Consider the following 15,793-nt stretch of genomic DNA (forward strand, 5'->3'; position numbering starts at 1 on the left):
TGTCGACGTCCCCTTTTCGACTACGAAAAACAAAATGCAATACTCCGCAGTGACCACTGGATGTCAGACTATGCACAGCATGTGATTCTAAGCAGATTAACAAACATCAGAAATATGGGATACATTACTCACCGTAATCGTATTTCTGATGCTTGTACCTGCTTAGATTCACATGCTGTGCATAGGCCGACATCTAGTGGAAGCTGCGGAGTATTACAGTTTGTTTTTCGAAACTCGAAAATGGGCGTCGACACAGGGCGTGCCAGTAATACTATCCCTAGTGTGACGTCCACTGTACCCAAGATCCCTCACGCGTCTAGGATCCTCAGATTGTATTTTTTCGGACATGAGGTAGCATGAGGAGTAGCGTGAGTACAGATAATCCAAGCAGATAGACAGAAAGGTAAGACTACAAGCAATCATGCGCCTTCTCTCGGAGGGGAGGAAGGGTGGGTCGCATGTGAATCTAAGCAGATACAAGCATCAGAAATACGATTACGGTGGTTAATGTATCCCTTCTGAGGCTTGTGGAATCTGCTTAGATCACATGCTGTGCATAGATTAGCAAGCAGTACCAGAAGAAGGAGGTGGGATGTGAGAAGGGTCATGAGCAAATAAGTGTCTTAGAACCGCTTGTCCCACTTGTGTATCTGCCTTGGAATGGGTGTCAATGCAGTAATGCTGAGTAAAAGTGTGAATAGAGCTCCAGGTAGCTGCTTTGCAAATGGTGTCAAGGGGTACATTTGCAATGAAAGCCAGAGTGGCCCCAATGCCTCTGGTAGAGTGGGCCCTTGGCGTAAAAGGCAGAGTCTTTTCAGAGAGTGAGTAACACAGCTGGATACAGTTAATAATCCACTTTGAGATGGCACCTTTAGAGACGCAATCCCCCTCTCTGCCTGTAGCTATGGACAAACAGTTGATCTGTTTTCCTTAGTGGTCTGGTTTTATTTACATAGTAGAGGACCGCCCTACGCACATCTAGGGTGTGTAGTTTCACCTCAGCCGAGCTTTGCGGGTTCTGGAAGAAAGCCGGAAGCTCGACGGACTGGTTTACATGGAATTTTGATATGAATTTAGGTGAGAACCTAGGGTGTGTGTGTAAAACCAGTTTGTCTTTATGGATAGTAAAGAAGGGATCCTGCACTGACAGAGCCTGAATTTCACTGACCCTTCTTATAGAAGTAATAGCTACTAAGAAGGCTGTTTTATAAGTCAGGTGTTTGAGACTGCTTTTATGCATGGGTTCGAAAGGGGGGCCCATGAGCTTGGCTAGCACCATATTAAGGTCCCACCCTGGTGGTGGGTTTGAAATAGGAGGGTGAAGTCTCTTTACTCCTTCCATGAAGGCTTTAACTACTGGTACTTTCCACCACGAAACCTTGCTATGGGAAGTGGTGTAAGCCGAGAGGGCTGCCAGGTGTACTTTCAGTGAGTTAAAAAACAATCCTGCATCTAGCAGGTGGAGCATGTATGTAACAATAGTGGAAGGAGTGCAATCAACTGGGTTGATTTGTCTACTCTGGCACCAGATAACGAACCTCTTCCACTTGTCAAAGTAACAGTGCCTTGTGTTTGGTTTCCTAGATTCCTTTAGGATGTCCATACACCTCTGTGTGAGGTGTCCAAACTCTATGACCTCAGGAGCCATGCTGCCAGGTTCATTGAGTTGGGTTGCTGGTGCACTGTTTGACCTTGGTGCTGGGACAGTAGGTTGTACCAGGCTGGAAGTTTGATGGGCTCGCACACCGCCATCCTGCGTATGTGTGGGAACCACGGTTGTCTTGCCCACATGGGAGCAACTAGGAGGAGCGTCATTGACTCCCTGTTCATCTTGTTCACCACTTTCCTGTTGAGAGGAGTTGGTGGAAAAGCGTACGCAAACATCCCTGACCAGTTCATCCACAGGGCGTTCCCCTGGGAGTCTGGTTGGGGGAACCTGGATGCAAATCCTGGGCATTGTCTGTTTTCGCTTGTGGCGAATAAGTCTATAGTGGGGAAACCCCACTGAGAGAAGAGATCTTCTACGACCTCTCTGTGAAGAACCCATTTGTGTTCCTCTGGGAGGGAGTCTCTGCTCAGAGCATCCGCTAGGGAATTGAGCTCCCCTGGAACATGTTGTGATGACAGGAAGATGTTCCGTCTGAGTGCCCATATCCAGATTTTCTGGGCAAGCTTGGACAGATTTGGCGAGCGAGTCCCTCCTTGCTTGTTCAGGTAGAACATGGCTGTAGTGCTGTCCGTCCGGATTTGCACTGACAGGTTTAGTAGGTGGGGCTCGAACGCCCGAAGCGCTCTGAATACTGCCAGAAGCTCTAGCAGGTTGATGTGGTTCTTGGCCACTGAGTGAGACCAGAGACCCTGAGCTGTGTGGTGGAGATGGTGAGCTCCCCACCCCGTCAGACATGCATCTGTAGTGACTACTGCCTGTACTTCGGGATCGTAAAAGGGTTTTCCCTGTGCGAGATTTTCTCTTGTCCACCAGTGAAGGCTTTGTACCAGTGTTGGCGAAACGACCACTAGATCGTCCCACTGACCACTTGCCTGAGACCACTGTTTCGCCAACCATTCCTGCATGGGACGCATGCGCAGGCACGCGTGGGGGACTAGGTAAATGCATGACGCCATCATGCCCAGTAAACGCATTGCTTTGCGTACCGTTATTTGTTGACCGGACTGATAATGAGGAATTTGCAGTAGTATATTCCGAATTCTTTCTTCTGAAGGAAAGGTCAACCCCTCTTGGGTATCCAGGATTGCTCCTAGGAATTGTTTTGAGGTGCTTGGCACCAGGCTTGACTTCTTCTCGTTGATTGAGAAGCCTAACTCGTGGAGGAGGTCGATAGTCCTTTGAATGTTTGTCCTGCAAATTCCTGGGGTTTCCCCCGTTATGAGCCAGTCGTCCAGATAAGGGTACACTGGGATTGCCTCCCTGCCTAGGTGTGCAGCTGCCACCGCCAGTACCTTGGTGAATACCCTTGGTGCTGAAGCTATCCCAAAGGGCAGTACCTTGAATTGGTAGTGGCGACTGTCCACCTTGAAGCGCAAGTACTTTCTGTGCGCTGGGAACATGGAAATATGAAAATAAGCATCTTTCATATCCAAGGTTGCCATGTAATCCCCCTTTTTTAGGAGGGGGATTACCTCTTGTAGCGTGGTCATACGAAATTTTTGGGGCTTGACATACCTGTTGGCAGGCCGTAAGTCCAATACTGGGCGCATTGTCAAGTCTTTCTTTGGCACAAGGAAGTAAGTTGAATAAATACCCTTGTTTACCTGGTGTCCCGGGACAAGTTCTATCGCGTCCTTTTGTAGAAGAATGGCGATCTCCTCGAGGAGAATCTTCTGATGTTCTAAGGAGTGTACTCTGTCGTGGAGGATGGTTCCAGGGACGCTGCAGTAGCTCTATACAATATCCTGTGGATACTGTTGACAGCATCCATCTGTCTGATGTGATCCCTTCCCAAGCCTGGGTGAAGTTTGAAATGCGTCCCCCTACTGGGGTTGCGTGAGAAGGGACCCTGAACTGAGCGTCACTGCTTTGGTGGAGGCGTGCCGCCTCCCTTGCTGGGGCTGCCTCTGCCTTTACCACGACCTCTCCTATTACCTCTGCCGTAACCCTGGGTAGACTGTTGGTTGTTCTTCCACTGTGTACCCTGCCCCTGGGAATAGTTAGATCCTCTCTGGGAATTTTGGCCGCGTGGGCGACGAAAATTGCTATTCTCTCTCTTGTTAGGGGGCTTATTGGTTAACTGGCCAAGGGATTTGAGTGTCTCGTATTCGTCCTTGGCATTTTTCAGTGCGTCTTCGACTGCCTTACCAAACAACAGATCGGTTTCCACCGGTTTGTCTAACAATGATGCCTGTGTTTCTGCCTTAAAACCAGACTGCCGTAACCACGCATGTCTTTTGATAACAGTACCTTCTGCTATCAATCTGCCTGCGTTGTCCGCGGCGTTGAAGGTTGCTTTCAAAATGCAACCAGACACGGCTCTACCCTCTGTGGAAATCCGAGCTAATTGGCCCTTTAACGGTTCAGGAGCAGAGGCTATGAGAGCCGCGACTTCTTCCCACTGATGGCAGTTGTAGCTGGCCAACAGGGTGGTGGAGTTAGCAATCCTTGCTTGATAGGCGGACGTTGAGGCTACCTTCCTGCCGAAACCATATAGTTTTTTGCTCTCCGTGTCGGGAGGAGCTTCTGACGAAGACAAGGGTGTCCCAGCCCTCTTACGAGAGTTGGTGACAACTAGGGAGTCTGGCTTCAGATGTCCTCTTATATAGAGAGGGTCAGACTGTGCCGCCCTGAAAAGTTTTTCAACCCTGGGATTGACTGCTCTGGTGAGGTTTGGGTTCACCAGGGACGGATCTATTCTCCGCTGAATGGATTTAAGGATAGGGATGGTCTGGGCAACAGGCCTCCTTTCTCCCACTAACTCTTCTGCGAAGTCCCTTTCCTCCTGTACACCGTGGGTGTCAATGTGGAAATGTTCTGCTGCGCGAGCGAGAACCTCATTTAGGAGGGGTTGGTTATCGACCGGGGAGTCAGTAACCGGGGCTTCGTTCTCTACCGGGGAATCTACTCTGTATGTTTCCGGGTCATCCTCTCCTTCTTCCTGGTCCTCATCATCCCCATAGTAGCCCGTCCCGGTTTGCTCTTCTATCATACCAAATTCTTGGTCTTCACAAAGGGAAGCCTCTCCTTGATACCGTGAGTATGGAGTTGCGTAAGGTTGTACCTCAAAGGGTTCAGACCTCATCGGGGTTTCAAACCGGGCCTTCTTACTCGGGGGGATAGGATCAGTAGAGCCTGAGGGTGTGGCCCCGTGTGGATCATACGAGAGGAAATGTTCTGGATTTTTATCATAAAAATCAGCCAAAGAAGACATTCTTGACATGATCCTATCTATGTCTTCACTGGACCATTTTTTGGAACTGGGAATGACTCTCTCAGCAAGTCTATGGTATTTTTCTTGAGTAGCTTTGCTGGTTGTGGACCTATCAGCAGACCTGGGCTTGTCTGTCTGTTTAGGGGGGGTGGAGTGTTTCACAGGTGTGGAAGAATGTACAGGTAGTTTCTTCTGCTGTTTTCCCCCCTCCCCGTGCGTAGAAAAATGTTTTCCCTGTCCCTTAGTGGCTCCTGAGTTTTTCGACGCCTGGCGTCGAGGATCGGGAGAGGTGTCCCTGTCCTTCGAGCGTGGGGCCTCGCTGGCTTTAATTGCGGGCTCCGACTCCTGGAGCGCGACCTGGGGGTGGAAGTCGTCATCGTCTTCCGACGATCGAACTTCTGTTAGCCTAGGGAGCGAGGCACTCTTGGCAAGAGTGGATGATTGCCTGGAGTCATGCGGCGATCTAGATCGAGAGCGCCCAGAGGACACCGAATCGGACCGTTCTGTCTGTGCCTCTTTCCGAGAACTCGACGTCGTGGAGTCTCGGTTGGACTTAGTGTGTTTAGTGTGTGTAGTATGTGAAGCGCTTGTGTCGCCGGGGGTCTTCCCCATAGCCGCCCTGCCGGACGACCTTCCGAGGTCGGGGACCTGCGCTCGACTGTCTTTCGACGCCGTAATGCCCTCGCCGTCCGAAAGTACGGCGTCGCTGCCATCGCTGAAGGCGCCCTCCGCTACCATGGCCGCCTGCCTGGCGTGGTGGGCCCAACTCTTCGTCGAACGGTCCTTAAGTGTCTTAGGTTTAAACCTACTACACACTCTGCAGTTCGCTTCGGGGTGGTCCCTCGGCAAGCAGAGATTGCACGTGGCGTGCCTGTCGACCCAAGGGTATTTGCGATTGCACTTGGGGCAGAATTGAAAAGGGGTACCCTCCATACGCACCTTGAGGCAGCGGGCTGTTAAGTGTAGGAAAAGTATTAGGTGTACCTATATACCAAGAGTGTAGAGTATGTACCACCCCCCACTCTCCCTACTTGCAGGGTCGAGGGCAGCGGCTTACCAGGCCCGGGCCGAGGCCATCGGCCTTCCGAGGCCCAAATCCGTCGTGCAGCAGGCGACTGTCGATTTCTTCTCCAGCCGGCGTCGAGTGTCGAAGTTCGACGTTGGGGTGGGGAAGGATGTGAATAGATTATTATTTTATATTTTAGCAAAAGTATGGCTAAGGCCAGGGGACTCTGCAGAATGCTTCCGACCAGTATGGCGGAAAAAACAATCTGAGGATCCTAGACGCGTGAGGGATCTTGGGTACAGTGGACGTCACACTAGGAATAGTATTACTGGCACGCCCTGTGTCGACGCCCATTTTCGAGTTTCGAAAAACAAACTGTAATACTCTGCAGCTTCCACTAGATGTCGGCCTATGCACAGCATGTGATCTAAGCAGATTCCACAAGCCTCAGAAATATATATATGTTAGCTGTGGTTAGCTGTGGTAGTAAGGAGTTTTGAAAGGGGGACGTCAGATTGGAGTTGAAGGGCAGAGGTAGGAATGTGGAGAGGGATAGAGAGAGGTAAGCCTAGGAAGCTAATTGCAGGTAAGACCAGAGAGAGGGGGAGAGACTAGTTGGTCTGAGAAGATAGGAGGTGACAACAGTTAGATGCCCAGAATGCGAATAGAGAAAGAGAGAGAGAGAGAGAGAGAAAGGGAGAGGTGGGTGTGAGAGAGGAGAGGGGAAAGGCAAGTGAGGAAAAGCTGAGGAATTGCCCATGAGGAGACACGACAGCACAAGTAGACTACCCAGTTAGGTCGCTAAGGAAATCTCTGAAGGAGTTAGTCAGAGTAAGCCTAGGCCTTTAGGCCTCGCTAAGCTGAAGGATGGAACCAGATAGCACGGGTACCTTGGCTGTATTTAATCAATCTTGCAGAAACTTTGTGATTGAAAAGGGAACATGGACTTGGGACATGGAAGCGCACTATAAGGTTGAGAAGAGAAGTGGGTGCATTGAACATTCCTAGACTGAGAACCCCAATTACCTCGATGATGTATGTTTTTCTAACAAAAGGTTGAAACTAAGTAGGGCCTGATTTATGGTAGTGTTTTATAATGGCGCAATCCCAAAGGGAAATGTTCCATGAATTAGGCCCTAAGTATCTGTTCAAGATTATTGGGCACCCTGTCACAAGTCCCTCAGAATGCACAGCTCCCACATCAAATGCTTTGGAAATGTTTTGTCTCCACTGAAACGTGGATCACAAGTGAATACCTAAACTCAACCCAACCAAAATGGAACTTGTTCACCTCTGGCACACATCCAAACAGGAAATCATCTAAACATGGCTAAATGACATGCACTTGAATGGGTTCACTCCTCAACTCGTCCCCTCCAACAAATCCCTCTGACTCAGAGTCTCTAACATCTCCTTCCAGCAGCATATTAAGAATAGAGCTCAGGCGGCTTTATATCAGCCGACCCGGCACCACAAGATGAACCCTTCCATCCACCTCAGAACTTCCGGAACACGGTACAGGCCATATGATTGCACACACTGATGGGGTAAACACTCTCCCCATTGGGCTCCCTGCCTTACACTTGGCCCCTCTTAATGTGAGCATTAAGCCAGAACATTACATCATTCATATCTTGTCTCATGCCTCCTATCTGACAAATGTCCATAGTTCTAATGTTTCTATCAGGTGTGCACTTCGGAGCCACCACTGAGTCTATTCACTTATCGTATTGGCAGATGACCTCTCTTACCAAGTTATCTCTGCTAGGCACTTAACAGATGTTTGCAACTTTTTCCCTAGCACTTTCCTGACTGGAACCCCTAGCACTTTCCTGCCTCCCCCGCCCCCTTTCTCTTCTCTGCACATGCACACTGTGAATGCTCACAAGGCTTAGTAGGACCGCATCTGTCTTTCTCTTCACTGCTATTGTATTTGCCTTCATTCCCATGTTCCCTGCCCGTTGCCCTGTGGGCGCTTTGAAACACAATTTACTTGATGTATAAGCGCCTTACAAATGCAAAATAAATAAAACCAGTCCAAGACCAGTCCAAGTAGGTCATCGGCCACTAATCGAACCAGGTCTGAGGACCACAACACAGAAACAATTAACCAAACCCCTGCATGCTTAGCCCAGATCCCTCCCAACCCCCTTCTTGATGCCGGTAAGTAAAAAACTGACCCTAACGGAGATTATACCTTTCTTCCAGCTCCGGGAAGCTTACCAAAATGCCCTCATTACACAGAATCCCCAAGGTGATAATCCCATTTGGCTCCCAGTGTCGTCTGAAACTGCAAACCTCACCTCAATCTCTCTCCCCTATCGCGGTTAACAGTATGTTGTCAGAATATCGGTCTGGTCTACCCACTGATCTCCACAATCTATTCCACATCCTCTGCCCTAAACGCAATAGCGCAGACTTCCCTGTATAGAATGTCTCTCTCCACCCAAAGAGTCTCTTTCAGGTAGTAAGGTTTAGCAGCGTCGTGCAGTAGATCTGTATCCAGTGAGGCCTCATCTGCCAACCAGGTCATGACAAATTGCAGCTGCCCTGCAAGATAATAGAATTCAAAGTGTGGCAGTTTAACTCTGCCATCCTTAAAATCTCTACACAATGTGCTCAGCAAGATCCTGCTCCTCCTCCCGCCCCAGATGAACCCTCTAATCGCAGAGTAAAGCCCACCAAAAAACAGCCAGGGGATATCATACAGTATATTTACAAAATGGTACAAATGTCGTGGGAGCACTATAATTTAAGGAGCGGCACTCTGCCAATCATTGACAGTGGAAGCTTGCGTCAGAACTCCATGGATCTCTCTATTCCTTTCCATGTGCGTAGAGTGTTCATCTCACGCTCCCGCCTGGGGACGTGGTAAACATCTACCCCCATATACCAAAATGTGTCTGCTGCCCACTGCAACTCTAGGTCTGGCAGTGAATCCCGCCGTAGCCCCACTAAGCCAGGCAGAGGGAATAGCCTCGACTTGTCCCTATTCATGGTCATACCCGAGAGTCGCGCAAAACCCAGAGTCTCCAGTCTGGTAGATTAACCACCGTCTTCTGTATATAGAGTATATCATCCGCATACAGGGAGATCACATGCATTCTTCTCCTTACCGGTATACCAGTGTCCTTAAAGTCTGCTCTGAGGAAAGCCACCAGGGGTTCCATAACCAAAATGAACAGCATGGGAGAGAGCGGGCACCCCTGTTTGGTCCCTTTGAACAACTCCCACCTGTCTGAAATATGTTCCCCTTCCTGGCCATTGGTTTCGCGTAAATCAATTTTACCCACCTCAAGAATCTCGGTCCTATCCCAAACTGTTGCAGGGTAGCTTGCACTGAATCAAACGCTTTTATCGCATCAGGTGAGGCCACTACACAATCTGTCTTGGATCCGCTAGTTTGGTCTATCACATGATGCAATCTGTGTAAACTCCAGGACGTGTTCCTTCCCTGAACATATCCAGATTGATGAGGATGTATTAGGACACTAATCACCATGCACCGCCTGTTCGCTCGGAGCGTTGTGAGTATTTTGCAATCCTGGTTAATCATTGAGAGCGGTCTATATGAGCTGCACTCTTGTGGGGACTTATTGGGTTTAAATATTGGCACAATTATGGACTCCCTCAGGGATTCAGGAAATTGGCACTTTTTAAAGGCATCCTACAATATCTGTAAGAGTTGGGGCGCTAAAGCGCCTGCATATTCTTTATAAAATTCTGCTGGGAGGCCATCTGCCCCTGGCGTTTTACCCGTAGGCAGTGACTGTATAGTCATTAACAGCTCATCTGCAGTAATCGGAGCATCCACCATTTCAGCCTGTGCTCGTCCCAGGCAGGGCTGCAAGTTCTGCAACAGGGCGTCCTCTATATCCGCTGCACTACCCACATCCGCCACACTGTACAGCCGCTGATAATAATCACTAAAAACTACTTTTATCTCGCTTTGCACCTTCCATTCCTCCCCACACTCTTCTTTGATAGAACGAATGGTCTCCCTTCTCTCCTCTGCGTGGAACAGCCACGCTAGCACCCTCCCACGTTACTTTAACTTTCCGATACTCTCTTGATTCCATCCTTACTTCTTTTTTGTATAGTCCTGTGACTTCTTGTCTTCGTGTGCGTGTCAAGCCCTGATGCTTGCGAGCTTCGGCGCATTACAAATATAAAAATAAATAAATAAATACCTGCTTTCATGGAGTTTATCTGTATATTTGGTGTAGTCATACCTCCCCAATATCTCCCAATCCACAATACATGCCTGCCCCAGCTCAATAAGCTCCCTCTCACGCCCCTCCATTGGTCCTACTCCTTCCATCAAATCTTAAATCTTATTTATTTATTGTTTGCTTGTTAGGTGCTTATACAGCAAATACATTTTGTTTCAAAGTGCACACAGGGCAACAGGGAATGAACATGGGATTGAAGTACATACAAATATACATAAAGTGGGGGAAGGAACATACAAACCTACTATGCCTTGTGAGTATTCAGAACATGCAGGTGCAGCAAGGAAGAGGGCAGTGTGGTAAGTACTGGGGTGTCTGTGCTCGTGGATGAGCCACAGATGAAGTGCAAGGTAAGGTAAGTGCTAGACGGCATTGGATGGAAAAGTGTGAGTCTCCAGGGCGGAGGGTGTGCCGAAGCAAGTGCTGAAGGTAGACAGAAGCTGGGAAGATTAGGTGTGAGTGGTCAGGGGCCCAGAGGATTCATGAGGGTCCAAGACACCAATCACAGCAACTGTGAGATTAGCAGAGTAGGGGAGAGGGGAATGAGGAGTAAAAGAGGAAAGTCTTAAGGTGCTTTTGGAATTTAAGAAGGTCCTGCTCAAGACGCAGCAGGAGGGGGAGGATGTTCCATAGGAGGGATCCAGCCGAGGAAAGCGATCAACTTCCTGCTTGCTGTTTAGCAAAACGCTTTACACACAAGGCGTTGGTGCCAGAGGAACATAGAGGTCTAAGAGTAGAGCATTTTGTAAGAGAAAGTTGCAGATAGTGTGGTCCCCGGCCCCAGACAGCCTTGTGGATGATGCAGAGGAATATGAATTTGATCTGTGCAGCAACCGGGAGCTAGTGAAGACATTTTAGGGCAGTAGAGATGTGGTCCCTGGGCTTAAGGCCAAGGATAAGTCTTGCTGCTCTATTCTGGATTAGCTGAAGGGATCGCAGAGTGGAAGAAGGGCAATTGAGGAGTAGGCTATTGCAATAGACAAGCCCAGAGAGAACGTGGACTTGGGAAACATTGAGCTTCTGGGGAAAAGTGAGAAATGGGAGAATTCCTCTGAGAAGGAAGAGTTGAAAGTGGGACTTCTTAGCAATGTCCTGAGTGTGAGGGAGGAAGGAGAGCGAGGAGTCAAAGATGACTCCAAGGTTTCTGGCTTCAGAAGAACGAGCAGGGAGAGATGGAGGGAGGCCAGAGAGAAAGGAAGAAGGAGGGAGCAGGGGTCCCAATCGGAAGAATCTCAGTTTTGCTGGCATTGAGGCAGAGATTGCTGGAAGTGCACCAGGCCTCGATGCCAGATAGGCAGTCAGGGATGAAGGAAGGTGCGTGAGTCAGCAGGAAGTCTGAAAAAGAGTTGAGTGTCATCTGCATATCACTGGAAGTTGGGGGAGAAGGAGGATATGAGGAGTGCCAGCTGAGCAAAGTAGATGTTAAAGAGCCAGTGGGAGAGGATAGAACCCTGAGGGCTACCACAGGTGGAGATAGAAGTAGGAGAGGAGAAGGTACCCAGGATGACTTGGGAAGAGTGGTCCGTTAGGAAAGACCTTCTTTGTCGGAAATGCTGTACGCCCCCTCCATCTTGCCAATTGCCTCTGCCCTCATTACCACATTAAAAGATTCCCATAAAGATCCCGCACTATCCACACGCCCTGAGTTTATCACAATTCACGCACTTCCATCAGGGCACCGTTGATGTTCTGTCTATTTACGTCTGCCTGAGTCTCTACCATCCGTACCATGTCAGCCCAAGCTTGGACATCTTGTCTTAACAGACCTACATCTATTATGACCTCATCTATCTTTTTCTATAATGTTGTCTGGAGCACAGCAATGGCCTTCAGGACCAGACTCTCCTCTGTCTGCACCACCGGGGGCGGCAACATCTGCGTGGCTTCTGGTGCTTCCTGTGTCATGCCGTTCCCTTCACCCTTGCGTGCGAACGCATCCATTTTGGTCTGCCTGGAATTCCCCTTGTGCTGTTTGCTCTGCATGTACACAATGGCGCACCCAGGTGGCACAGTAACTAGAGGTATCTACACCACCGGTATCACAACCTCACTTCGGTCGCCTACTCAGGACTCAGCCAGCAGGGCCAGCATCCACAAACAGGAGGCAGCAACGGGCTACAGACCTCCTTTTATGCAAGTGTCCTCCCTAACGGCCAAGCACAATTCTCTGACGGCAGCACCCCAGAGAAGCCCCTAGCTAGGCCGACAGAGGCTCCAAAGAAAAAGGGCACACACTTCTCGAGCTCCCAGCCAGCAGCACTGATGTAGGAGCCAGGCCCAGCGTGCCAAGAGAGCCCCCGGCCGCAGAATTATGTCCACTGTGTCTCACCAACGCTAGGGCGCACCTGTGTCCGCCTCCAGGAATGAGGTGGTCCTCAGCACAGGCTCACGGGGTATCACCGCAGCATGGGCCAGACCCCATGCACTGTCAAGAGTCCTCCATTACAGAAGTGCATGCATTTCACTTCCCGAGCACCGGGGCACTCATGCTCCAATTTCACTTAGGCAATCCCTGTCGGCAATTGTCAAATACTGTGGGTCAGCAAGAGATCCCAAATGATGGTTCAGAGGTACCCCCAGGCACTTCCTTCACCAGCCACCGCAGTTTGCAGGGCTTCAATGACTCCACCGGACACAGATGGCAGGGGGGCACAAGCAAGGTCCCACGCCGCCCATATCCCTTGTTGATCTCAAGCTTGGGGCCAGGCCAAGCACCTCACACTGTACTCCCACCACACCGGGGCATGTGACACCAAGCTGCACTGTCCCCCAGGGCTCCCTCAACCCAGTGTGTCGAGCTGGTCTATTCAGCCAGTATGAGAGGATCCACCAGCCCACCAGGGACTCTGTCCAGCCAGTCCTTGCCCAAAATCTCCTCACTCGCCCCTCTGGCTGAAGAGGGGCAGTATACTCAAGTCCACAGCCTGCCTGTTACTCCTGTCTATGGAGGCTGCGGAACACTGCCGCCAAGTAACTGCATTCAGTGCGTCCCTCAGCTGCTTCGTACTCTGCCGCCTGTACTCGTCATGCGCACCCCCACAGAAGCACTCCTGCTCAGGTTGCGGCTCGCAACAGAGCTCCCGCCTTCGTGCCAGTCTCGTTCACGGCTTCAGCACATCTTCCCACAATATCTACCGCAGAATGGCGAGCGTTCGGTTGACAGCAGCCGCCCACTGTGCAGCTCTAGCACCACCCGTGCCACGCATCTTCTTCTGGGTCAAGCCGCGGGTACCATGACGGGCCCGGGATCGGCCAGCTAGTCCTCCGCCCTCACAAACCTCCGAGTCACGAAACTTCGCTCTGCAGCTCCTGACACGCTCCGGTCTTGGATATCACCATAAATACGGCATGTGATCGTGTGGAAGGCTTATCATGGAGCGGATCTTGCGGGAGCTCACAGGAGACTCGTCTCTACTCCATAGCTGCTAGCCACGGCTGCAGTTATTTAAAGTATATGATATTGAAAATGCCATTTAAAAAGAATGGTGCATTGTAGTACACTGGAAAAACATGTAAAACACGGTTCACTTTCACAAGCCTGTACTGTGCACACCATAGATGTTCCAAAAATGTTCCTAGGCAAAAAGAACACTAGACCTAAAGACACCCTGTAACACTCCACTGAACGAAGCTTATGTTACAATGAAAAATAAAGGAAAAAGTAAATGGGAGAAAAGCTCTCTCCATGTGGCCAGCCTTAGGGACTGACCAGTACCCCTGAAAACATGTTAGCTGAGCAGGTGAGTGAGGAAAAAGACCTCACTCGCCGTGAAAGCGGCCAGTATACCAAATCCATGACAGATATGGTGGGGGATCCATTGAAATCAATGGAACGAAATTTCCAAAAATGAAAAATATAATTCACAACGGGGCATGTAGGCAGCGCCAGGGGAGTGTGGGGACACTACACTCACCAATAGCAGACATCCTCCTTCAACAATATTGTCCATGTCCCCATTTGCTTAGTTAGGGAAAAAGGATGTACTCTTCAAGGCCATCATAGTTGGCTATTCAAAAGCCAAAACGGTTGGGCTGTTACAATGTTTGTTTCTCTTCAGTGTGTGAAGTAGAGGCATATATTGAGGAGAACTAACTCAGCTCAAGGTTTATATGTGTTTTCTTTTATGGTGCAGTTTGGAAATTGGAAGGCAGTACTAAAAAGAGTATGTGTCATGTAAAGCATCGTGATTTTGTGGGTTCATGTTTTCACCTCATGATGTCCAACAAAACAGAAAACATTAAAACAGGGGTGTAATTTGAGAAACTGTTGTATATTGCTACATATATTGCCTACAGTAATGAGAACGCTGCAGTATTTGCTGCTAGTCTTCACATTTCCACCACAAAACAGGACGGGCATTTTTCATATGCTGCCAGCTTCCCCAAGTGTAGTGAGCCTTTTTCTAACCCAAGAAAGTACAGTCTTACCTGGTGATCCAGCATTAGTAGCAGAGTGCATTTTACATTGACATCGCCCGGTCTCTTCACCTGGAAACCATCTGTCTCCTGAGTCGTTGCCATTCGATGCCACTAAGGGAAACATTGGTGAGAAAATTTACTGCTAGTTTTATGGAACTATGGTAGCATTACGAAAACAATGCTGTGGTTAATGGGTTAATATATAACTCAGAGTAACCAAACATATGTCAGCTCAGCAATTACACAAAACTTTCTTAAAAATGCTCTAGTTTAAGAGGTCAGCCATTGTCAGCCATTCAGTTTACTTAACCACCATCTCGCCAACAACCACTATCTCGGCATCAAAAGTTGGAGGTTTTGGGATGTATTTAATTTCATAAAAAATGTGAGCACTACTGTTGTTAACCTTTATACATAAAGCTGAATGTATGTATGTATGTGTGTATGTTTGTCCGGCTATACAAATCCACACCCAGGGGTGTAGAAGACCCATAAAATCTGGTGGGGGGACAGGGGACACTTTGGGGACTTTGCTTTTTTAATTTATTTATTTAGAACTCGACTTTTCACAAAATTAAAATAGCAGTTTGTATTAAATTACAAATATCATCACTCTATAAAACAAGAGAAAAGAAGAAAAGAAAACCGAAGAAAATTAAGAAAAAGAAAAGCAGTTCAGAGTATAAAATCCTCCCAGCGATGGACATTTAGAAGAACAAGTTACTTACCAACTGTAACGTCCTTTCGGCTGGATGTTCCTCCCACGTATTCCTCATCTTGTGAAAACTCGTTATCGCCAGCTTCGCTGGTTCGGAAAAAAACATTTCGGTAGAGGGCACTCTGCTCGAGGTCGTGGCGTCGACTGTCGCTCCGTATCGTGTCGATGTCACTGATGGTATAAGTAGCTCGAGCCGCGCCCGTTGGCTTCAGTTCTGTTTTTTCGAGGAAATACTCGTGGAACATCCAGGCATATGCTGTGACTGATAGGCCCATCGTGAGAGGAAATTGTAAGAAAAGACATAAACTGTACTGCGGGGTAGTCTGGGAGGGTTGATGAGGAATACGTGGGAGGAACATCCAGTCGAAAGAACGTTACAGTTGGTAAGTAACTTGTTCTTGGAATGGATTGTGTCCTCCCACATATTCCTCATCTTGTGACAGACTCCCATAGCAGTGATGAATTTGGAGGTGGGAGTGCTAGTTTTTGTTTTCATGGACAGAGTGAAGTACCACTCTGGCAAATAGTCCCTCAT

The 15,793-nt window shown here is 48.9% G+C and overlaps 1 protein-coding gene across 2 annotated transcripts in view; it reads right to left on the minus strand.

Moving 5' to 3' along the window:
- SMARCD2 (SWI/SNF related BAF chromatin remodeling complex subunit D2) overlaps nt 1–15,793 on the minus strand; it is a 1,053,332-nt gene that overhangs the window by 357,934 nt on the left and 679,605 nt on the right. For both annotated transcript variants that reach the window (XM_069634087.1, XM_069634085.1), the window contains exon 7: nt 14,550–14,651. In XM_069634087.1, coding sequence (XP_069490188.1) covers nt 14,550–14,651 — 102 coding nt within the window. The remainder of the gene's footprint in view (nt 1–14,549; nt 14,652–15,793) is intronic.

The sequence above is a fragment of the Ambystoma mexicanum genome, chromosome 13 (assembly GCF_040938575.1).
Source record: "Ambystoma mexicanum isolate Mex_15411 chromosome 13, UKY_AmexF1_1, whole genome shotgun sequence".
NCBI classification, from domain to species: Eukaryota; Metazoa; Chordata; class Amphibia; order Caudata; family Ambystomatidae; genus Ambystoma; species Ambystoma mexicanum.